We start from the raw sequence: 23,246 nt of genomic DNA on the forward strand, positions 1-23,246 counted from the left end.
GACAGGATCTGGGGTCACCTGGGAGGTAGGTGGGGGGTCCACAGCAGTGGGACCCACTATCACCAGGGGAGCCGGCTGGAGTTACAGCTTGTCACTCATCTGGTTGTGGAAGCTCTTTCCTATAGGTCCACAAAAGGACCTGGCACCTCTTCCTTGAAATCAAGGTGGAATTACATACAGTTAAATGGACATGGTTTGGTCACTCCAGACACATAAACATGTGCATGACTACCAGCCTCATGCATCACAGAGCCCTCCCATCACCCCGCCCTGCGCAGCCCTGAGAACTTCCACAGGGACTGGGAAGTCCTATTTCTAACCAGCCACCTCGGTAGCTGTGGCCTTTTTGGCTGATGGACTGAAAAACCAAATTTCTCTCCCTTGTTTGCTGTTCCATGTAATTTAAATGTCACAGGTGCGTGCAGTGAGTGGGAACAGTGACAGGAGATGTTTCCTCCCATGCCTTCCCCTCAGGCAGTCTCCAGCCTGAGCTCAGGAGGACCCTGCGCCCTGGCTTCTGCCCCATCTCCGGCTCCCGCACCTGCAATGCAGTCAGCAGGGGTTTGCAGGGGGAGGTGGGGGACACCAGCTTTCCACTCTTGCTCCTGTGTGCGGACATGGCTGGCGGCTGCCTGATCCCCATGCTGTGGTCATCCCCGGATGGGTTGGCTGCTGCCCGGGCTGTTGGGCCACGGTCACTCCCTCCACCAAGCTAACTGGTCTCCTCCTCCCCAGGTCACTGGCCATCGGGCCACAGTATTCGTCCCTGGGCACTCAGCCCATCCTGTGTGCCAGCATCCCTGGCCTGGTCCCCAAGCAGCTGCGCTTCTGCCGGAACTATGTGGAGATCATGCCCAGTGTGGCGGAGGGCGTGAAGATCAGCATCCAGGAGTGTCAGCACCAGTTCCGCGGCCGCCGCTGGAATTGTACCACTGTGGACAACAGCCTGGCCATCTTTGGCCCTGTGCTGGACAGAGGTACGTGGGCGCGCTCGCCAGCCTTCAGGGACAGGTGGCAAGCTGGACATGGGTGCTGCAGGTGCAAGCAGTGCCCTTCAGGATCAGGGGCCGCTCCACCTGGGTCCGCAGCGCTGTGTCCCTGATGCTCTGCCTGGGAACGGCATCACGGGGAGCTCCGCCAGCTGTGCAGACCTCATTCTCTGGCCATCTCCCACGCTCACCCATCCTGGGGGGCTCCTGGAGCTGGGAATTCTATAGTTTCATGGAAAGAGTCCTCCTGTGTCCCCTTCCCCAGGAGAAATTGTGCTGTTCCAGGGGGACAGGCTTCCCACAGGAACCAGACCTTCAGGACATCTTGCAGAGAAAATACAATTTAAAAAAAAAAAAAAACAGGGGGTAGGGGAGGGTAGATGCACACCTCAGGAATTGCCCAGGGTGCTAGGGGCAGGGTTTTACTTTAGGAAGAGCTAGAAGTTGAGGGTTGGGCGTGGGTGAACTTGGGGTAAAAAGTAGATTTTCACCAAAGAGAGTGGTTTCACAACATCTGCAAATCAGAGGGCATCATGGCCAAGTGCCTGGCTGGTCTCTGCTCTCTCCCACTCAGTGGGAATACCTGAAGGTGGCCTCTGCAATATGGTGGCTGTGGAGGGAGAAAGGCTCCTTACTCTCAGCAGGATGGTTTCAGGGTTGGTACACATGCTGCAGGTTTCAGCTCCTCCTGCCTTCTCCTGGGGGGAATAGTATTCCTCTGTGTAGACCCACTGCATTTTATAATGCATTCATTCGTTGCTGGCAGACATTTGGCTTATGTCCACCTTGTGGCTGCTGTGAACAGAGCTGCTGTGGACATTTTTGTACAAGTATCTGTTTGAATACCTGTTCTCAAACCTTTGGCATATATTCCTAGAAGTGCAATTGTTCTGTGTAAGATCTGGGGAAAACACCACAGTTTTCCACAGGGGCTGCATTGTCTTACATTTCCACAAGCAATGCTTGAGGGTTCCAGTTTCTCCACATCCTCACCACCGTGTAATTTCTGCCTGTTTCCTTATCCTTCCAGTGGGTTTGAAGGGATATCTCGTGGTTTTTATTCGGGTGTCCCTTGTGACTGATAATGGTGAGCATCTTTTCGTGGGCTGGTTGGTCATCCGTATGTCTTCTCTGGAGAAACACCTATTCATATTCTTTGCCCAATTTTTTCTAAAGGATTTATTTATGCATTTGAGAGAGAGCGCACATGGAAGGGAAAGGCAGAGGGAGATAGAAATTTTTTTTTTTTTAAAGATTTTATTTATTTATTTGACAGAGAGAAATCACAAGTAGATGGAGAGGCAGGCAGAGAGAGAGAGAGAGGGAAGCAGGCTCCCCGCTGAGCAGAGAGCCCGATGCGGGACTCGATCCCAGGACCCTGAGATCATGACCTGAGCGGAAGGCAGCGGCTTAACCCACTGAGCCACCCAGGCGCCCGGGAGATAGAATCTTAAACAGACTCTACACTGAGCACAGAGCCCAATTTGGGCTCAATCCCAGGACCCTGAAATCATGACCTGACCCAAAACCTGGGCAATGGATGCCCAGATAACTATGTTACCCAGGCAACCCTGCCCAGTTCTTAATTGGGGTGCTTGTCTTTTTGTTGTTGAATTGTCAGAGCTCTTTATATGTTCTAGATGCTGCATTTTCTATCAGATCCATGATCTGGAAATAATTTCTCCCATTGTATAGGTGGTCTTTTCATTGTCGTGACAGTGTCCTAGAATGCACAAAAGTTTTAAATTTTGTTAGAGTCCAATTTATCTATTGAAACATCATATTAAAGTAAGCACTGCCTAATCTAGGGTTACAAAGACTTGAACCTATGTTTTCTTCTAAGAGTTTTATACTTTAATCTTTTACATTTAATCTTTCATTTATAGGGAATAAATTTTTGTGTATGGTGTGAGGTCAGGGTCCAACTTCATTCTTTTGCATGTGGAAATCCAGTTATTTCAATACCATCTGTTGTTGAACAGATTATTTTTTCCCCAATGAATGGTCTTAGTGCCCTTGTCAAAAATCAACTGGCCGTGGATGTGTAGATTTGTTTCTTGACTCAGTGCCAGTCATTTGTCTATATGATCATTGTTTTGCTAATTCCACACTATTTTGATGGCTCTATACTATGTTTTGAACTCAGGAAGTGCCAATCAAATCCTCCATTCTGGGTTTCCTTTACAAGATTGTTTTGGCAATTTGGGACCCTTGTAATTCCGTATGAATTTTAGAATCAATTTCTCCATGTCTGTGAAAAGGGCTTTTGGGGGCGAAGAAAAGGCTTTTGGGATTGTTATGGGCATTACATTCATTTAATCTATGAACATGGGATGACTTTCTGTTTATTGAGGTCCTCCTTGGTTTCTTCCAGCAATGTTTTTTTTTGTTTGTTTTGTTTTTGTTTTTTTTTTTTAGTTTTCAGCATATGTCTTGTACTTCCCTCACTAATGCATTTCTAAGTAATTTTTTCCTTCTTGATGCTATTGTAAATGAAATTGTTCTCTTACTTTCTTTTTTGGACTATTCATTGCTACTATATAAAATACAAATAATTTTTGTTTTGATCCTGTATTTTTCAACTTTGCTTAATTTGGGGGTAGCTCCGAGAGGTTTTTTGTAGGTTCCTTCAGGTTTTCTATATAGAGTATCATGTCACCTATGAATGGTGACAGTTTTACTTCTTCCTGTCCAATTTGTACACCCTTGATATCTTCTTCTTGCCTGATTGTTCTACTGCTTCCAGCACTATGTTAAGTAGCAGTGGTGAAAGAGGTCACCCTTGTCTTGTTCCTGATCCTAGGGAGAAATGTTTCAGTCTTTCACTATCAACTAAGTGGGTTGCTATGAGTTTTCCAAAACTGCCTTTTATCAGGTTGAGGAAATTCATTTCTATAACTCATCTGTTGAATTTTTGTATCCTGCAAGGATGTTGGGTTATAGCAAATGCTTTTTCTGCTCCAATTAAGATGCCCATGCAGTTTTATTCCTTCATTCTCTTAACTTGATGTGTTATTATTGGTTGATTTTCCTACACTGAAGAACCCTTGCATTCTTGGGATAAATCCCCATTGGTCATGGTCAATAATCCCTTTAACATGCTGGAGGATTTGGTTTGCAAGCATTTTGTTGAGGATTTCTGCATCGATATTTCCAAGGACATTGGTTTGTAGTTCTCTTTCCCTGTTGAGTCTTTGTCTCACTTTGGTATCAGGGCAACACTGGCTCAGAGAATGAGTTAGGAAATATTTCTTGCTCTTCCGCTTTTTGTAAGAGCTTGAAAAGGATTGGTGTTGATTCTTCTTTAATTGTTTGGTAGGATCCACCAGTGAAGGTTTGGTTTCTTTGGAGGTTTTAAATTACCGGTTTGATCTCATTACTTATTATAGGTCTGTTCAGATGTTCTATTTCTTCTTAAGTCAGTTCTGATGTGTGTGTGTGTGTGTGTGTGTGTGTGTGTGTCTGTCTGTCTGTCTGTGTGTGTGTGGGGGGGGGAATGTATCCATTTCATCTAGGTCAATGTTACATTTTGGAAGGATAGTCCAAAGGTAAAATTCTTGGTTGAGAATGTTTTCCTTCAGTACCCAGAATATATCATCCCACTGCCACCTGATTCTGGTTTCTGATGAGAAATTGTCTGCTAATATCATGCAGAACCCTTTGTACATGACAAATTGCCTCTCTCATTGTTTTAAAAATTCTCTTTTTCTCTGTCCTTTTTTTTTTTTTTTTTTTTTTTTTTTTTTTTTTTTTTTTTTAGTATATGTGCTGCCGAAGCAAGCACTTTCTCTGTCTTTTGAGAGTTAATTAAAATATGTCTCAGTGTGGATCTCTCTATGTTTATCCAACTTGAAGTTTATTGAGCTTCCTGGAAATAATGATTCAAGTGCTTTATCAAATTTTAACATTTTTGGTCATTATTTCTTCAAATATTCTTTCTGACTCTCTCTCCTCTATCCTCTCCTGGGACACCTACAGTGTGGTGTTTGTTGCTACACTTGATGGTGTCCCACAGGTCTGTTCATTTTTCTTCATTCCTTTTTCTTTCTGCTACTCAGACTGCATAATTGCAGTTGAACTATCTTCAGGGTCACCAATTCTTTCTTCTGCTGCTCAGCTTTGCTGTTGAGAACCTTTATCAAATATTTTGTTTCAGTTATCATACTTGTCAGCACCACAATTTCTATTTGGCTACTTTTTGTAATTTCTATCTCTTTACTGATATTCTCTCTTCATTGAGACTTTGTTCTCCTGGTTTCTTTTATTATTTTTGACCATATTTAGGATGGGTGATTTAGTCTTTGTCTGGTACATCCAATATTTGCACTTCATTGGGCTACTTTCTGTTAATTTCTTTCTTTTGTGAAAGGCCTGTACTTCTTTGTGTCTTTGTATACCTTGTAATTTTTTGTTGATATCTATGCCTTTTGATCATTATAAGATGGTCATGCAAGAAATCAAAATCTTTCCCCTCCTCAGAGTTTAGTGTGCTTACTGTGGGCGGTAGTTGCTTGTTTGTTTAGTGACTTGTCTTTAGCTTGTGGTCAGCCAAAGATTTGGCAAAAATTTCCTTAATGTCTTGGAGGGGGAAAAAGGAAACAAAGGAAAGAAAGAAAAGCCCTCTAGTCTTTGCAGATTGGCTGTGTCATGAAGTGAAGGCTTCCAACATCAGCTAGTCTGCCCACAGCCCTGCCTTAGCCTTCACTTCCTGCCTGCACTGGGCCTGATGATCAGCTGTGGACAGAAGCTTACAATCTCTCCTGAGCATGTTTTCTGCCCTTGGCATGAACATGACTTTAACTCTCCTGGTACACACAGCAGCTTTTCAAACCCTTAACCCCACAAAACAACTTTCCCCAACACTTTTCCTCCACATGGCCGCTATAATTTTTTGTTCTACCTGGCAGCACTTACTCATTTGATTTTCAGTGTCACTTTAGGTTAGCCACTGTTCAATCCTGAGATAGTTCTGAGGTAGGTATCAGTTTTTCAAGTCAAACAGAAAATTTCTTGAGGAGCAACATATACTCTGCTCCCTCTGGAACTATCCACCCACATGGGAAAAATGCACACTGCTACCTCAAGACTTCTCTAGGCCAGGAAGGGTGGTGTGACCAGGTGAAAATGCCTCCAAGATCTTAGAACTTGTCAGAGACACCTTTTCTTGATTCAGCATTTGCTTGGTTTCTAAAAACCTTGAACTCCCTTCCAGGGCTCTGACAGTTTCTGCTCCATTCTTTGCATGTTTCTGTGGAGGAATGGGCCCTTGGAGCTCCTCATTTGGCCATTTTGCCAATGCCACTCCATACCACCTTCTCCAAACTGTCCTCAGAGTCCATGCAGTGCCACATTCTGTTAGAGGAGGCAATTACAAAGGCCCGCTTGGGTTCTAAGGTAGGGGACCCAGACCCCACCCCTCAGGGCATACCGAGGTACCCTAGGGAGACAAACTCAGTTCTATCAGTAAGGATAGAACTCACTGGTTCAGCTGCCTCTGGAATGCAGAGGAAGGGGCAAGAGATGTCTGGCAGGAAGAGACACTGGCCCCTAGGACTGTTGGTGTGCATGGAGGGGAAGATAGCTGAGGAGGGGTTCTGAGAATTAAACCAAGCATTGCATGGAGAGTTGACAGTGCCAGATTACATTTTTTCAAGTGCCTGAGGCTCCCCCACTTAAGGTGGTCATATCCATGCCCACAGGCCATGTAGGGAAGGGAGGGGGATCACACCATGTGACCTTGACTAGTGAGTCAGTTGACTTCCTGGAGTGTAAGCATCCCTGTTTATAAAATGGGAGACTAATTGCCACTCAGCTGGGGTAATTACATGGTAGTCCCCACAAGGACAGCTGCTGCCATGTGTGGGAAGAGTTAGGGTCACAGGATACTGTGGTATATCAGCTATGTGAGGGTCTGCAGGTGTGTATGTGTGTTTGTGAGTGTGTGTGGTATGGTGTGCATGAATGTGTGTGTGCATCTGTGTGGTGGGTGGGTGTACATGTGTGGTATATGCATATGTGTGCATAAGTGTATGTGAGCGAATATACACATTTATCTGCACAGGTGTGTGTGCACACATGTGAACACACTCGTGTGGTGTGGTTGCCATCCATATAAGTCCTCTGCTGTGCCAGTGGTGTTGTGGCCTAAGGAGGCATGTCCATCAGGCCCCTAGACACCCCTGAAGGCTTCCTGCTTCCCCAGGTGAGAAGAAGTGTCAGGGACTTCAGGAAGGACACAGAAGCCTGACCTACTTGAAGAGGCTGCCAGCTGGGTGGTGGAGGAAGGCAGTGTCAGGCAGGGTCCACCCCACCTGGAAGCCAGGGAAGGAAGCGTGGGCTTACTTCTAGGCTCTACTCTGCCCCATGGTCTACATGTTCTCTGCCTGTTCTGCTGTACAGCTGGAAATGAGGAAGTGTGAGTCCTCTGACTTTGTTCTGCTTTTTCAAGACTATCTTCACTATCCAGGACCCCTTGCCATTCTGTATGGATTTTAGGATCAGCTCATCAGTTTCTGCAAAAATAAAAGCTTGCATGTTTAGTGTGTGTTGAATCTGCAGATCACCTTGGGGAATATTGCCATTATGATATTAAGCCACCCAATCCATGAACATGGGATGTCTTTCCATGTATTTAGGCTTTTTTCAATGACATTGGGCAATTGTCAGCATACAAACTTTATACTTCATTTGCCAAATCTATTCCAAGTATTTTACTCTTTTTTGATGCTGTTGTAAGTGGAATTGTTTCCTTAATGTCACTTTTGGATTGTTTATTGCTGGTGCATAGAAAAGCATGATTGGTTTCTATTGTCAAGCTCATACTCTGTAATGTTGCTGAAGGTTTATCAGTTCTGATGGATGTTCTGTGCATTCCATAGGATTTTCATATCGTTGACTAACAGGACCAGTTTTCCTTCTTCCCTCCAATCTGGATACCCTTTCTTTCTTTTTCTTGCTCCTTGCCTGGCTGGAGCCTCTGGGACAATGTTGGGTGGCAGTGAGCAGAATGGGCACCCCTGATTTCCTCCTGATCTCAGGAGTGGCTTTCAGTCTTTTACCAGTGGGTATACAGTTCTTAACTTTTAAAGATCCAGGTGTCAGGGTCTTCATTCATATCAATGAATGATATGGGAGAATTTTGATATGATGTAACTCTCAATTCTTTGATTTTTTTCTGAATTATATATGACAAAAATCACATAATAATCTACTATCAAAAAGTTTAAAAATCTGTCCACTCATGTCTCGGTTGGGTCCTCCTTTCACTCTGTGGAAAACAAGGAGTTGGCGATGACCTGATTTGCACAGAGCTCCATGGCCCAGTTGTTATCAACATGGCCTGGAAGCCTGTGTGTCCCTACCTGGGAAAAGTGGGAGATGGTGGGTGTAGGGGTGCAGGCAGGGAGAAAGGGAGGGTGTCTTGGAACCACCCATGTTGTCCAAGGATCCTGGCCCATTTCCATGCACCCTCCTGGGATACACAAACCTGACTTGGAGACCGCTGGGGTAAGCCATCATTCCCACTAGGATGCAGCCTCACCCTCCCTGGCTACAAGCTCCGTCCTTTCCCCCTATGTTCATACATTGGGCTGCATCATCTCAGAGCCCAACTCACAACCCTCCAGGTATGCTCAGACACAATCTCCTCAGTCAGGGTGACCTTCAAGGGCCCTTGGCCTCTGCACCCAGTCCTGCTGCTCTGCCCTTTCGCATGACCACCACCCCCTCCACGGGCACTCTCCTGGGGACTTATCCACTCCCCGCCTGCCTAAAACCTCACTGCTGCACACAGACTTCCCTGCCCATGCAGAGCTGCCTGTCTCTGCGCACCATCCTCACTGCTCCCCACAGTCTGAAACTGGATCAGCTCCTGCAATCCTCGTTCTCTCTGTTCAGCCCTATTCCCAGGCCCCGGAGCAGCTCCAAGTTTCCTGACTCTGTGCCCACCATCACTCTCCCAGGACAAGCACCAGGCCCTGAAGTGTGCCCTCACGTCCGCTGGGGTCCCCTGTCACACACAGCAGATGCACAGCGGGTGTGTCCAGCATGAAGGCAAGGTGGCTGCTAGGGCACTGCAAGAGTTTGCTCTGGTGCTTCAGAAAGAGGTGCCAAGCAGACAGGTGGCCTTCCCAGGGGAGGTGGTGCCTGAGCTAGATCTCCAAAGCTGCGGTTCTCTCTTTCTTAGAACATGTGTATGGTGCTGTCTGGGGCTGCGCTGAGTGTTTTATACACAGCAAGAGCTTGGACATAACACACATCCAGCAAACTGCTGCTCTAGTTGCAAGTGAGGATGCTGGGGAGTGGTACAGGGGTGCAGAGGTGAGGCCGGGACTCCTGTGTGGGAGTCTGCAGGGTGCCGAGTATACCTGGTGGGGTTGAGAGGAGAGCAGAGCTCTCTGCTGGGCACAGCAGGCCCACCGGGGCCTAGGGAGTGGGCACCCAGGGAGCAGACAATCCCCTGTCTTCTGGGCTATGGTCTCAGAGAGCCCCTGTCCTCCCCTGCACCTCCTTATTCCTCAAAAGCCTGAGTCCTGGCCCCTCTCCTGCAAGGTGTACACTTATACCTATGTCCTCCATGTTCCCACCCCTACAACTCCATGACCCGCAGGTCCACTCCCCTGTGTCCCTTCCCCCCATCCATTCCCCCACAACCCCCATGTCGCCTCCCTGTATGCACACTCTTTTCTCTGCCCTCTGTTGCCTCTGCCCCTCCTGTCTGTCCCCTCTGCCCTCAGCCTTCTCCCATTTCTGCCTGGTGAAAATTGTCTCAGCCCCCAGGCTCTCACCACTTGGCTTTAATGGGAAGAGAAGGGCCCCTGTCCCCCTTGCCCACTGCAGGGCTGAGAAATGGCGGAATTCATTGTGGCCCAAGAGTTGAATGGCCCTCGATGAAGGAGCTGTCAGGTGCCCGAGAGAATCCAGCTCTGGGAAGCCATTGTGGAGCACCCCCCACCCCCTGCTCGCCCGGCTGCGCCTGTGGTAATCAATCTGATTGGATTAGGGTCAGGGCAACCCTAATCGTGTCAGAGGTCACCCCGGCTTTGTGGCAGGGTCCACAGGGTGTCTGGCCACCCCTGCTGAGGCGGCCTCTTGAACAGAGCTTAATACTGCCCAGCCAAGGGAGGAGAGGGGCCCAGCCGTGTGTGGATGTTTACACGTGTGTGTGTGTGCGTGCGCTCACGCGCGCACGTGCACACATGAGAGGCTGGCCAGCTTGGGGCTTGGGGCTGGCTCGTTGGGGTAGACCTCTGGAAGCCGCCACTGCAAAACACAGGGCTGGGCGCTAGGCGTGAGTCCAGGCTGGGAGGAAAGGCCCTCTGCCCTTGCTCCAAAAGGCAGCAGGCTGATGTAACTTGCATCATGGGGCAGAAAGCATTTGAAGAATTTGGAGTGCATGGCAGCTATCTGTCCCTCCAGGCAGGCCCCCAGGCACCTGAAGGGCCTGCTTTCCCCAAGAGCAGGCCAACACCTCCTCTTGACACCCCCCCCCCCCGTTCCGGAGGTGAGGGGGTGGGGAAGACCCAGGGCAGGCAAGACTGGTCCCAGGGCTCTGGTCCCAGGGCTCCGGGCCCCAGCAGACAGACCCACTGCCAGCCTAAGAGAGCTCAGGGGCCACCGTGGCCCACGTCCAGGCCCATGGGCTTTTGGGCAGCATGTAGCTGCAGGAAGAGGGATGTGGATCCATGCGGCCTCTCCCCGCAGCACCCCAGCAGGGCAGGGCACTGAGTGCAGGCCCTGACCCCCAACCTGCATTGTCCACTCCCTCAGAGTCCTGGAGCCACAGGGCTGTACTCCCTCCACTACCGTGGGGTCTCAGTGCTGGGGAGATGCTGGGCCTGTCCCTCTGCAACAGGGAGCAGGTGTCCCTCGCAGTATGAGGGGAGAGGGTTTCACTGCCCGTGCAGAGAGATGGGCTAACCCTAGCGGGGGGTCTACTCCTGGACCTCACCCCACTGGACAGCTGAGTTGGGGTCCTAGTCCTGATCCCTACTGCAGGACTCCCTGAGTCTCTGGGGCGGGGTTCGCTGGTGTCAATCAAGCTTTCAGCAGGGCTGTGCCCTCCCCCAGACAGTGGCCTTCCTTTGCAGCCCCCTGCCACTGTCCTTGGTCAGTCCCCTTGAGGGTCTGCCCTGCGGAGGAGTTCACTGGGACCCGCTGCACTGGGACCCTCCTGAAAGAGCCCCTCCCCGGGCCGGGCTCCCGGGGGGTGGTCTGTAGGCGCCCTGTGTGTCGGGGGGGGGCCCAGGACGGCACAGGCCGCAGGCCTCAGGGCTTGGGAGGGCGGCGAAGGGGACGCAGGCCCCGGGGGAAGCGGCGTCCGGAATCCAGGTTGCGACCCCTGACCCCCGTCCGAAAGTGTGTCGGTTCCAGGCGGCTGGGGGGGCGCGGCCAGGCTCGGGCCTCCCCGCTTATCATTAACTCTGCCTGGCGGGGAGGTGGGGTGGGGGGGTGTAAGGGGCCAGGAGAGACCCCGGCGGCGCCCCGCGGCGCCCAGCTCGGAGCACAATGTCCCAGCGACCAGGACAAGATTAAGCACAGGGGAGGCGCGGGGCCGCGGGCGGTTCACACGCCCTCGGGAGAGCCGCGCGCCGCCGCGTGTGAATAGCGCGCTCCCCCGCGCCGCAGGCCCCTCAAGAGTGCATACCTCCCGGTTGCTATGACTGGCGGGCCACGGCCTAATCGCCGACCAGGGGGAAGCTCATATAGAATATCGCGGGCCATTGTGGGCCTAACGCGGCGTGACAGTGCCGCACAAAGGCGGGTTCATTAGCCCCAGCGGGTGACCGGGACGCCGGCCGCGCGGTGCCAGGGGCCGCGGCCGCCGCGGGGCGCGGGCGGCATTCCGCTCCCAGGGTTCCGCCTTTGTGCGGGGCACGGCCGGGGGTGGACCGACGCCGCCACCGCCGCCTCCCCTCCCGGACTCTGCCAGCTCTGGGGCCGCAGACGCCGGGCGTCCTCCTGGGGCCGAGCCCCGGGCCCCGGCTTCGGCCTTCCTCCGGCAGCTCCGCGCTGGGGACCCCGAGGGCGGAGGGAGCGCCAGCTTGCAGAAAGTTCTGGAAAAGCCTTCCCCATCTCCCCGGCCAGCATTTGCGGGCCTCTGCACCCGCGAGAGCTGCCCAGCTCTTCGCCCCTGCTTCTGCAGCCGCCTCCTTCCACCCCTCCCTGCCCAGCAGGAGTGCGATGGGAGGCCCCAGAGAGGCTGAGGCCACCCTGTCGTCGGGGTTGCGTGTGTGCGGGGCTGCCGCATGCTGAGAGCACCCCTAGGATGCTCTAGGAGCGGTGGGCAGGCGTGCAGAGAAGCCTGGGGGCTTGGTATCCGCAGGAGCCCAGAGCCCGGAATGCCCAGCCAGCCTTTGGCACTGCAGCTGCCACAGGAGCGTGCTCTTTGCTCAGAAAGGCTCCGGGCCAGCAGGGCTGGCCTGTAGGACTGGGGACTTACTCCCACATGCCTTGGGGGAGAGCAGCCACAGCAGCCACATCCCGGATGTCCAGCCAGCCTCCTTGCAAGGTGCTGGGGAAGAAAGGGCTGCAGACTGGAAACCCCCGCCCTGGCCAGGGCCCTGTGGTTACCCAGCAAAACCATGGAGGCCAAAGAAGGGGCTCCACAGAGGAAGGAGAGCGTGCCCCACCCCCGCCCTTGACAACCCTCTGCAGACCTGAGGCTGCAGTCGCCTCAGTGTCATGTAAGTCTTGCCCCAAGGTCAGACTGCCCAGAGGTGAGACTGAGCAGGGGGTCCCAAGGTGCCTTACAGAGGCAAGATCAGTGGAGGGACAGTCCTTTTGCAGCCACTGGTCAGCCAAGAAAAGTTCTGGTAGGCTGGACCTGCAGCTCTCAGGGGAGCTTGCCCCTTACCCAGCACGGGTCTAGGTCTCTGCCTCCCACCAGCTGACTAGAGACAGGCCCCCAAGTCCTAAAGGCTGGTAACCAGAGGCCAGCCATCAGGTAGGCGCCAACAAATGGTCTGCAGACACTAGCAGGAAGGAGGCAATGACAGAGATCCCCCAACATAGCTCCCATGCCCCACTGATATGGAGATTTCACCTCCCCATAATAATCACTCTATGTCCTTCTGATACGAGAAGTGTCAGCTCTTCTGATGCAAGAAGTTCCCTTCTGATGCGAGAGGTGTCAGCTCCCCCATTTTAATCCCCTGATGTCCTTCTGATGGGAGGGGTATCAGATCCCCCATCTTAGCCCCCCAGGTCCCTCTGATGGGTAAAGTGACAGAGATTCCCCATATCAACCCCCCTTCTCACTCTGATGGGGGATTTGTGAAAGTTTTCTATTCTACGACCCTCATACCCATCTTAAGGAGGTTGTATCAGAGACGCTTCTCCCCCTCCCCTTGTTCCCTCCTCTCTCCTGGTGGGTACCATTTGGGGGTCTCCTGGGTCTGGCCTCCATCTGGGGGGGTGGGTCTGCCAGTCATGGTGCCCTGGGCTATAGTAGAACCTGGGGGTTCAGCTCAGGGTTGCATCAGAATCACCTGGGGACCCCTTGGAGAAATTGGTGTCTCTCCAAGAACTGTGGCCCCAGGGCCCAGCTTCTGTATGCAGTGATACACTGCCTGGGGTGACTGCTAATGGAACAGCCCCTATCCCTCCTCTCTGCAGAGCTCTCAGAGTGGTCCACCCAGGAACTACATCTCTTTGATCAGTGGTCATATCTAAACCACAGCCCCCTTCCAGGATCTTCTGCTGCTGGAGGTCACACGTGTTTCTCAGAAAGGCCACTCCAGTACCCCCTTAGTCTCATCCTTCCCATCCAGTGTGGGACCCCACAGTCCTCCCCCAGGAGAGGAAGGGTAGGCCACCAAACATACCTGGTGGAGTCTTAGGACCCCTTGTTGGGGGTGCAGGAGCATCTCCCTGACCCTGTCTGGGCTCAGCCTTCACTACTGTGGGTCAGCTGTGGGTCAGCCACTGACCCACTCTGAGCATGCTGGGGCTAAGGGGGCCTGCAGGACCGATGGCAGTGCTAGGCAGAGAGGAGTGCCCATCTTCCTGTCTGGGTCAGTTCTCTCAGCAGTGATAAAGATGCGCCAGACCCAAGGCAGGGTGACCTGTTGGTCCAGGCTGAAACAGCCTCCTGGATGACCTCTCTGCAGGACAGTCAGCTCCAGAACAGAAGCTGCAGGCTTCTGTCCACTAAGAACACAGTCAGTGCTCAATTAACAGTTGCCAATTGCCAATGTCATGGTGAAATGTGAAAAATGAACTTTCTTCAACACAAAGTACCCTGGAAATATATCTTTTTTGTGTGTTAAATGGTTTTTTTTTTCTGAAATTATGATAGTTCTTTTTATATGTCTTATTCTCCCACAAAAAAAGTAAAAGTAACAACACTTGGTGATCCTAATTCACTCCTCAAATGATCTCTGGTACTTGACAAGCTCATGAAACTCAAATCTGGAAACAGGAATTTGTTAAGATTCCTCTAATTTTCAAGTTCGGCAAGAGGCAAAATTACTGCCAAAGTGATGCCTAAGGTTCCACTAGACTAGCTGGGATGGAACACTGTGGGGCTGCTCTCCCTGCCCTCTGCCAGACACCCCATTCTCGCTAGTCAGGATTCCCTCAGCTGTCCCAGACTTTACTCATCCATCCATCTACCATGTATCCACCCACCCACCCATCCATCCATCCATCCATCGTCCATCCATCCATCGTCCATCCACCATATATCCTCACCTACCCACCACCCACTCACCCATCCATCCATTGACACACTCTTCTACCCTGATCAATCCATCCATCCACCCACCCACTCACCCATCCATCCATCCATCTACATGTTCATCTATCCACCATCCATCCGTCCATCCATCCACCCATCTACAGGTTCACCTATCCACCATCCATCATCTATCCATTCATCCATCCATCCATCTATCCCCCCACCCATCTATCCTGCATCTGCCCATACCCCCATCTATCCACCCATCCACACACCCATCCATTCATGTACACATTCATCTATCCACCATCCATCATCCATTGATCCATTCATCCACTCACCCATCCACTTACCCATCCATCCGTACATATATACATCTATCCACCCATCTACGTGTGATCCACCATCCATCCATCCATGTATCTGCCCATCCACACATCCATCTATCTATATACCCATCCACGCCCCCACCCACCCAATCAGCCACCCAGCTAGCCAGCCAGCCACTCACCAATCCATTCATCTACCCATCCATCCATTCTATCCTGCCCAAGTTCAGGTTGTGAAGCTTCATTGTGTATCATTATTTCCCCTACTCTATCTCTCATGAATTATAAGGTAGATGTCCTGATACAGCTCAAAACTGATAACCTGATGCACAATAGCAGAGTTCAAGTTCTGGAAGGAGGCAGTTCTTTCGCTAGAGGCAGGATTCCCCTGGTTCACTCTCCTCATTTCCACTACAGGGATTCTTTCTACTGGAGAGTGGGTCATCCAGATTCTCTGTAATTGACAGTCGGATGGGTAGTTCCTTCAACTTTTGAAAACCTGAGTTGTTAGAAACTCCATCAGATAGAGCAGCAATCCATTGTCTTGCAGGTTTCTTACCTATGTTCTTGAGAATGGATATATTACATCTTACCCACCTCATATTCCTAGATCTGAGCCCAGACTCTCAGATCCTGGATGGATGGATGGATGGTGGGTGGATGGGTGGACAGATGGTTGGGTGGATAAATGGATGATGGATGGATGGAAGGGTGGATGGATGAATGGTGGATGGATGGATGGATGGTGGGTGGATAAATGGATGGTGGATGGATGGGTGGGTGGGTGGATGGATGATGGATGGATGGTTGATGGACGGATGGATGGAAGGGTTGATGGACGGATGGATGGAAGGGTAGATGGATGGAAGGGTAGATGGATGGATGGGTGGGTGGATGCATAAATGGATGTGGATGGGTGGATGGGTGGAAGGGTGGAAGGATGGTGGATGGATAAATGGATGGTGGATAGACAAATGAATAGATGGACAAATGGATGAATGGATGGTTTGATGGATAGATGAATGGATGGTGAGTGGATAAATGGATGGTGGATGGATGGATGGTGAATAGGTAAATGGAAGGTGGATGGACAAATTATTGGTGGATGGTTGGACAGATGGATGAATGGGTGAATGCCTGGATGGGTGTGTGGGGAGATGGTGGATGGATAGATGATAAATAGATGGTAGATGGATAGATCATTGGTGGATGGTTGGATGGAAAGATAAATGGGAAGATGGTAGATGAATGGAAGAAGGGATAGATCATTGATACTTTGCAGGATCTCAATAAATAGTTGGTAATGAAACCATGTCAAGTTTCTGGCAAAGATGGCTTTCCCCAAGGAGGATGCTTACCTCACAAAACGACTTTGTCACCCAGTTCCCTTTCTTCTTTCTTTTCCCAACCCCAACCTCAATTACAAAATTGTGACAGTCATTTTCCGTGTGTCTTCCTCTCAGAGAAAAGTGACAACCCTTGGCAGTCCTAGTTCAGTCCTCCAGTGAGCTCGGTTACTTGACCAGCCTGTGACATCCAAGTCTGGAGACAAGATCGGTCTAGTTGGAGTTCAGAGACCCAGGGAGACAAAGCCCATCTCACAGGTGTGAAGACATGTCCTGGAGCCAGCAGGGCAGTCCTGAGCACCTCCAAGGGCTCTGGCTGACTCTATCCCAGGCACCCATGTGCTCTCCTCCTCTCTTGACCTGCTGGAGTCCATTGCCGTGACCTCGACGGGTGTTTACAATCTCATTTCAAAGATGTGATTCCCTTCCCACAGTGTCAGGGCTCCTCTCCCACTCCCTGGATGCCTCTGTTGTATAAATAGAAGCAGAAACCTCTGACAAAGCTGGTGTCGGTGGCTAAGAGCTTTGCTGTGACTGGGGCGGCTGCCAGGGCTCCAGACCCTGGTCTGAGTCCCCACTGTGCCCTCCCCAACCACGGCCTCAGGGGAGCCCTGTCCCACCTCCTCCAAAGCCTGAGGCTGCCCCAGCCAGTCAGATCATGACCTTCTTATCTCAGCCCCCTGTGGAAATCCCATAAAAGCTGTGGGTTCTCCACCCAAGCGCGTGCGCGCGTGCACATACACACAACCCACAAGTGTTCTGGCATGCCCTGTGATTCCTGCTCATAGGAAGGCTGCCAGAGACCCCTACATCAGAAGCCCCACTACTGTGGGGTATCACCTGGACACACTGGGGGTCTTCCTTCTGCATGACCCTAGCATGTACTTCCATGTTGTATTTTGCAAGAACTGTAGACATACAGAAACATCGCAGGCACGGTGCCGAGTCCATCTCCTCTCCCACTCCCCACTCCCAGGGCTGACAAGCCCCAGATGCAGCCGCATTCATCAGAACAAAGATCTGCCAGTGTGAACTCTGGACTTTGCCCAGATTCACCCGTCTTACCACCTGTCTGGGATCCTGTCCTAGGTCCACCTGGCCCATGCCTCTCATGCCTTCGAGACTAGGAGGAGCTTGGTCAGGCTTTTTGGGTTTGCCTGATGTTTCCTGAATCTTTGGTGAGAGGGCCTCCATGGGTGTCCCTGGAGCATCTGCTCAAGGCCAGTTGGTATCCACCGCCTTCCCCCTGGGGTGTCCACAGCCCTGACCCCTCCAGCAAGGTAGGGCAGGCCAGGTGTCTGCCACATCAGGACACAGCCTTCCCAACCTGTGTGGAGGCTGCGTGCCCCATTGAAAACAGACTTCCTTTGCCAGAACAAACTGCCGCACACTTTTTTGGCCATGGGTCCTGTGGCCTCTCCTCAGAGGGTTCTTTTCCTTTGGAGCAAGGTGAAGGCAGGCGACAAGGTGTTCTCGGCCTTTGGGACTCCGTGTGTGATGAGCCCTTTCCTCTCTGGGCAGAAGGGGAAATGGAGGCCTGAGGGGGAGGGAGGCCTGGGCAGGGTCACACAGCCAGCTGGTGACAGAGCAGGGCAGGACCAAGTTCTGCTTCCTCCAAGTTCAGGCCCCCCCCCTCCACTCCACCCCAAGCACGCCCTTCCCCTCGAATGTGTCTAGCACCCTGGCCTGTCTGCCTGAGCCTGATAAGCAGCCAAGCCCTTGTTCGGGGAAGGAGCAAGGCCGCAGGCTCACTGGCTCTCCCCTTATCTCAGAAGAGGGAAAGCGGGCAGAGGCAGAGGCAGCCTCCTCCAGTAGGAGTGCTTCTAGCCCCCTGGGCTGGGATCAGGCACTTAGGGCCTGAAGAAGGGCCATCAGGGGCCCCAGCCAGCTTGGCGCAGCCCGAGGTTTCAGGGAGAAAGGCACTGGTGTGGGTACTGGGTTCCAGCCATGCTCAGGACATGCCAGTCTTCCCCAGGAGACTGCAGGGCCCTGCACAGAGTGTAGGGGAGGCTGTAGGCCGGGACTCTAGCAGGGTGAGCAAGCAAGGAGCCAAGCCCACCTGGAGAAGAACATTCTCTTGGGAAGACAAAATAAAGGTGGGCTCTGCGGGAGGGCGGGACAGAAGGACAAGGCTCCGTGTTCAGGGCACACTGGCATTTATTCATGGAGGCCTTAGACCATGCCTGCCTGAGAACTGACGGGTTGTGTGACCGAAGCAAAGTGAGGCAAGGGCGTCCAGCGTCTGGGGGAGTGGCTGGCCTCTGAGAAAGGGGGCAGTGAAGGCTGCTGAGTGGGGAAGGGTGGAGAGCCAGCCCCATGGGCTCAGATCCTGCAGATCCTGTCCCAGCCCAGGGCCACTGGAAATGAAAGATGAACAAGACACAGTCCCCGCCTCAGGGAGCTTCCAGGCTGGGGAGGGGACAAATCGGGAGTGGACAGAGGCAAGAACTCCCCGGGCCAGGCACTGACCACACCCAGATGCCAGGGCCTGGACCCCAGCCTGAGGAGGAGACAGGGGAAATGGCAGGTGCACATGAACAGAGGAGCAGCTGCAAATTGCCTAAGGGGAGGACAGGGGCTGAGTGTGGCTGGAGGACAGGGAGCAGCTGCCAGAGCTGGGAGGGCAGCAGGTGGGACAGGCCTGTGTGTAGGTCAAGCAAGGACATAACCCCAAGAACTCAGAGGGGCCCAGGCAGGGCTAGGTGGTCATGAAGCAAAGGGCTGTGCCCTCAGCCTGTGTGTACACATACCTGTGCACGCATGTTTGCACACATGCACCTGCCTATGAGTGTGTGTGGTGTGCGTGTGTGTTGGTGTGTGCATGTGTGTTCATATATGTGCACCTGTCTGTGCATGAGTATTTGTGACTGTGTGTGTGTGCAGACACGTGGGTGGGGGAAGCTGCAGGCTAGGGCTCTGGGTTCCCTCCAGGAGCCTCTGATGGTGCAGGGACAGATGCTGAGGGCTGGACTCAGGGAAGGCCTGAGGGGAGCGGGGGTGGTGGGGGGAGGCACGGGATGGTAAATGTGCGCTTTTTGGTGACAGGTGTGTTGGTTGTTGAGTGAGTCTGAGTGTGTATATGCTACTGGCTGGAGCCCGTCTCGATACTCCCCTTCCTCTGCCTGCCTTGGCTTTGGAGCTCGCAAGCTTGAGGAGGCATGGGGAAGAGCCCACAGCCACTCCTCACAGCCTCTCTTCCCTCCCCAGGAGAAAGCCCACCCACTCATCCCCGTCCCAAAAAAGAAGTTCTCAGGCAAGGATGTGGATGGGGAGGCAGCTGCACTCTGTGTCAGGAGCCACTGGGTGCCCCAGCACTGTCCCAGCTGCTGCCTAGGAGGAATCTGGGGACATGCAGGTCACCCACCCCATGCCCAGCATGGAAGGCTTGTACAGACCCACAGGTGCAGTGCACTCACAGAGTCTGAGGAGGCCTGGCTGGGGTCCAGCCTCTGCAGAGCCTCCACATGCTCTGTGCTTCCAGGCCTCCCTCAATGCCCCTCACATGCCTCTGTCCGCTCCTGGCCCACCTCACCAGTTCCTTCCCGAGCTCCAGCCCTTCTCCACTGCTCTTCTGCAAAACCACTTCCCCAGCCTCAGTTTCCCCCTGCCTCTGGGGGCCTGGGTAGCCTCCAGACCAGCCCCTGGGGTCTGCAGGAACCTGGATGCTGAGGCCTTCAGCATTTCTAGGGCTGGGCGCAGGGGGCTGGTACAGGGCACTGAGTGCTGTGGAGGCCACCGATCTGGAGCAGGTCCCAGAAGAGGTGGCCATTCCTGGAGCTGGGATGAAGAAGGGGAAGGTGTGCAGACAGAACAAGAGGCACAGTGCACAGTGTATGGGCCAGAGCTGCCACCCAAACAGGCCATTAGGCTGCCAGACGCTTTGGGCTTGGACATCTGGGTCAGATGCACTCTGCACTGCTGGGGTCCAAGGAGGAGGTTTACTGGTTGTATCTACCATGCTCCGTATTCTGTCCCTGCTGGGCCGAATTCCAGTTTCCTTTTGGCAGTGCACTACTGCTGACCCAAGACGCTCAGTTCCCGGTGCACAACGCGAGGGTCTGGTACATGTGGGCATTGCACAATGGTCACCACTGTCTAGTTGATATCCATCCCCCCGCAGGGTTCCCGTTGCCAGTCTTGGGGTGGGAGTTCTGAAGCCCCATTCTCTCAGCAGCTTCCAAACATGTGAGACAGATGTGTTAGCAGAGGTCCCCAGAAGTCCCCCTCGATTGGGGGATTGCACATCACATCCCCAGGATGGACTTTTTCCAGGCCACAGATCTCTACTCATTGACCTGCAGAGAGATATTTTGAAGCCTCCCCACTGGGGCTGTGCCATTTGCTTCCTGGGCCCCGCGAGCACCTGGGTGTCCTCCCGGGTACATACCTAGCCGCATGGCCTGGCCACAGGGGAGACGTCCATTTGTAAAAGGAGGTCACACACTGTCCAAGGCGCAGCCCCAGTCCCTTTGCCCCCAGCAGTGCTCAGGGCTCAGATCCTGCACATCCTGGCCAGCACTGGCTGGGAGCTGGCCGCAGATGGCCGGAGTCTCAGGGAGGGCTGTCCAGCACTGCTCCTGGACTCCTGGGCTGGCTGGCCCCCGGGTACTTTCTCCTGATACTCGTCCTCCTCCACGGGTGTTCTGCACCAAGGGCAGACCTGCCTGGCCACTCGGTGACTGTGAGTTCAGGATGCACGCCCACCCCGGGGGCCCAGGCCCAGCCCAGCAAGAGGCCACGGCGCCACGGGCCAGGCTCTAGCACCCAACCCCTGCTGGGCCTGCCAACCCGGTCGCCTCTCTCCACAGCCACGCGGGAATCTGCCTTTGTGCACGCCATCGCCTCTGCCGGCGTGGCCTTCGCTGTGACGCGCTCATGCGCTGAGGGCTCGGCGGCCATCTGTGGCTGCAGCAGCCGGCACCAGGGCTTGCCGGGCGAGGGCTGGAAGTGGGGCGGCTGCAGTGAGGACATCGAATTTGGCGGCATGGTGTCTCGGGAGTTTGCCGATGCGCGGGAGAACCGGCCAGACGCCCGCTCCGCGATGAACCGTCACAACAACGAGGCTGGCCGCCAGGTACAATGGCAGCTCCTGGCGGGTTCTGGGGGTGTGTGGAGTGGGGCAGTGTCCTGGGGCTCCTGGCCTGCATGTTCTCGGGTGCAGAGGGGTCATCCGTCCAGGCCCTGTGCATCCTGCAGGGGCACAGACACAATGGGGTCTGGGGATGCACCCTCTGACAACATTCCTGAGGTCCTGGGGAACCAGAAGCTCTCTGAGCTGGACATGTGCCCTGGTCCCCTGAAGGGAGGGCTGTTAGTGGTGGCCAGGCTAGGGAGCTGCTCCCCTGTGCCAGGGCTGTGTGAAATGGCCCAGTCCAGCTGCTACACCAGGGTCGAGGGTAGTCCCACAAGGTGGCAGGGTGGTGGGCTCAAGGCCTGCCCTGCAGGAGTGCCTGCATGTCCCAGGAGAAAGACAGCGAGGTCCATACAGCACTGCGTGGGACATTGTGTGATAAGGAAGGGCACACACAAAGTGACATGGGCACCTCAGAGGGGCCACACCCCAGGCTGGCATCTCAAGAAAAAGCCTTCTGTCGGCAGTGGTGCTGAAAACAGTGTATGCAAAGGAACACAGTTCTCTAGGTGGAGGGAAGCCAGGAGCCTTGGGGCAGCCCCAGTGCTTGCCTGTGAGTGAGGTCATCTGGTAGAACAGCAAGAAGAGAGCAGAGGAAGAAGAAACATGGGGCCCAGCAGGAAGGATGGCATCTGAAGGTCACGGGGAGCCGATGGAGCCCTGAGCACTTGGTGGAGCCCAGAGAGCCCAAGCAGATTCAGCAGTACAATGAGGGGCTGGCCTTAGAACCCAGGACTGCAGGGGACTGCGATGTTTGACTGCCAGCAACAAAAGATGAGGTGACTGACTCATCTTTCCGTCAGAAACAGGACAAATACAGGACGCAATGTGGGATGTGTCCTGTTAAAAGCATGGGCTGCCTGTCACCTGACTTATCCCGGGGAAGACAGTGCAGTGCTGACAAGAAATAGGGTCTTCAGTGAAGGGTGCTGGCCCATTGGATCACCGTATGTAGGAATGAAAAAAAAAAAAAAACAACAAAAAAAAACAAAACCCTTAACCCCTACCTCACACCATATATAAGGTCAATTATGAACCCAGGTGGCAAAGGTAAAGCCAACAAAGAAACATGGTAGGAAGAAAGCATAGGGGAACATTTCTGTGAACTTGGAGTAGGCAACGGTTTCCCAAACAGGACCAAAAATCTCTCACAATGAAAGAAACATGTAGCAATAATGTGGACCACATGAAAGTAAAGAACTTGGGTTCATAAAAGGACGGGTATAAGGGTGTCAGAGGCTGAACAGGGGACTCCATGCAGCTGGAAGAGAACACGATGGGAGTTTCTGGGGAGCAGGTGTTCAATGGCTGGCAACTGGTGAACTTTTGTCCAGTTTTGCATTTACAGCATATATACTAACCCTAACCCTAACCCTCCCAGAGCCAACAGCCCCACCAAGAGTGCTATCTCTAGGAAACCATGCCTCAGTTTAGGCTGGGACCCTGGGGAGTAAAGGAAAACCAGAAGGAGACCAGCCCTTGCTCACATGTGCAGGCTCAAAAAATCTCAGTATCTGAGAGCAGATTATGGTGTACCCCAATTGCTGGGTTTTCCACACACCTGGAAAAGGCAGGCAAATCCTCTTTGGAGGAGGATCGCCTTTTTCAAGTCAAAAAAATGTTTCTACGACTAATTTCTTAAACACAGCATTCAGCACATAATCAAGAAGGATAGCCTGTCACATGAGCTACTGATACAATGAGTGATCATTGGCAAAACCCACAGGGACAAGTCCACAGGGACTCCAGATACTGGAATTAGGAGATGCAGAT

The 23,246-nt window shown here is 52.8% G+C and overlaps 1 protein-coding gene across 1 annotated transcript in view; it reads left to right on the forward strand.

Annotated features, from left to right (window-relative positions):
* The window catches only part of WNT3A (Wnt family member 3A), a 42,097-nt gene that overhangs the window by 13,114 nt on the left and 5,737 nt on the right, over positions 1-23,246 (forward strand). The window contains exons 2-3 of the mRNA XM_004780600.3: positions 736-977; positions 21,151-21,416. Of these exons, the coding sequence (XP_004780657.1) occupies positions 736-977; positions 21,151-21,416 (508 nt within the window). The remainder of the gene's footprint in view (positions 1-735; positions 978-21,150; positions 21,417-23,246) is intronic.

Source organism: Mustela putorius, unplaced genomic scaffold (assembly GCF_011764305.1).
Source record: "Mustela putorius furo isolate JIRA1106 unplaced genomic scaffold, ASM1176430v1.1 tig00001009_pilon_pilon_pilon, whole genome shotgun sequence".
Classification (NCBI taxonomy): domain Eukaryota; kingdom Metazoa; phylum Chordata; class Mammalia; order Carnivora; family Mustelidae; genus Mustela; species Mustela putorius.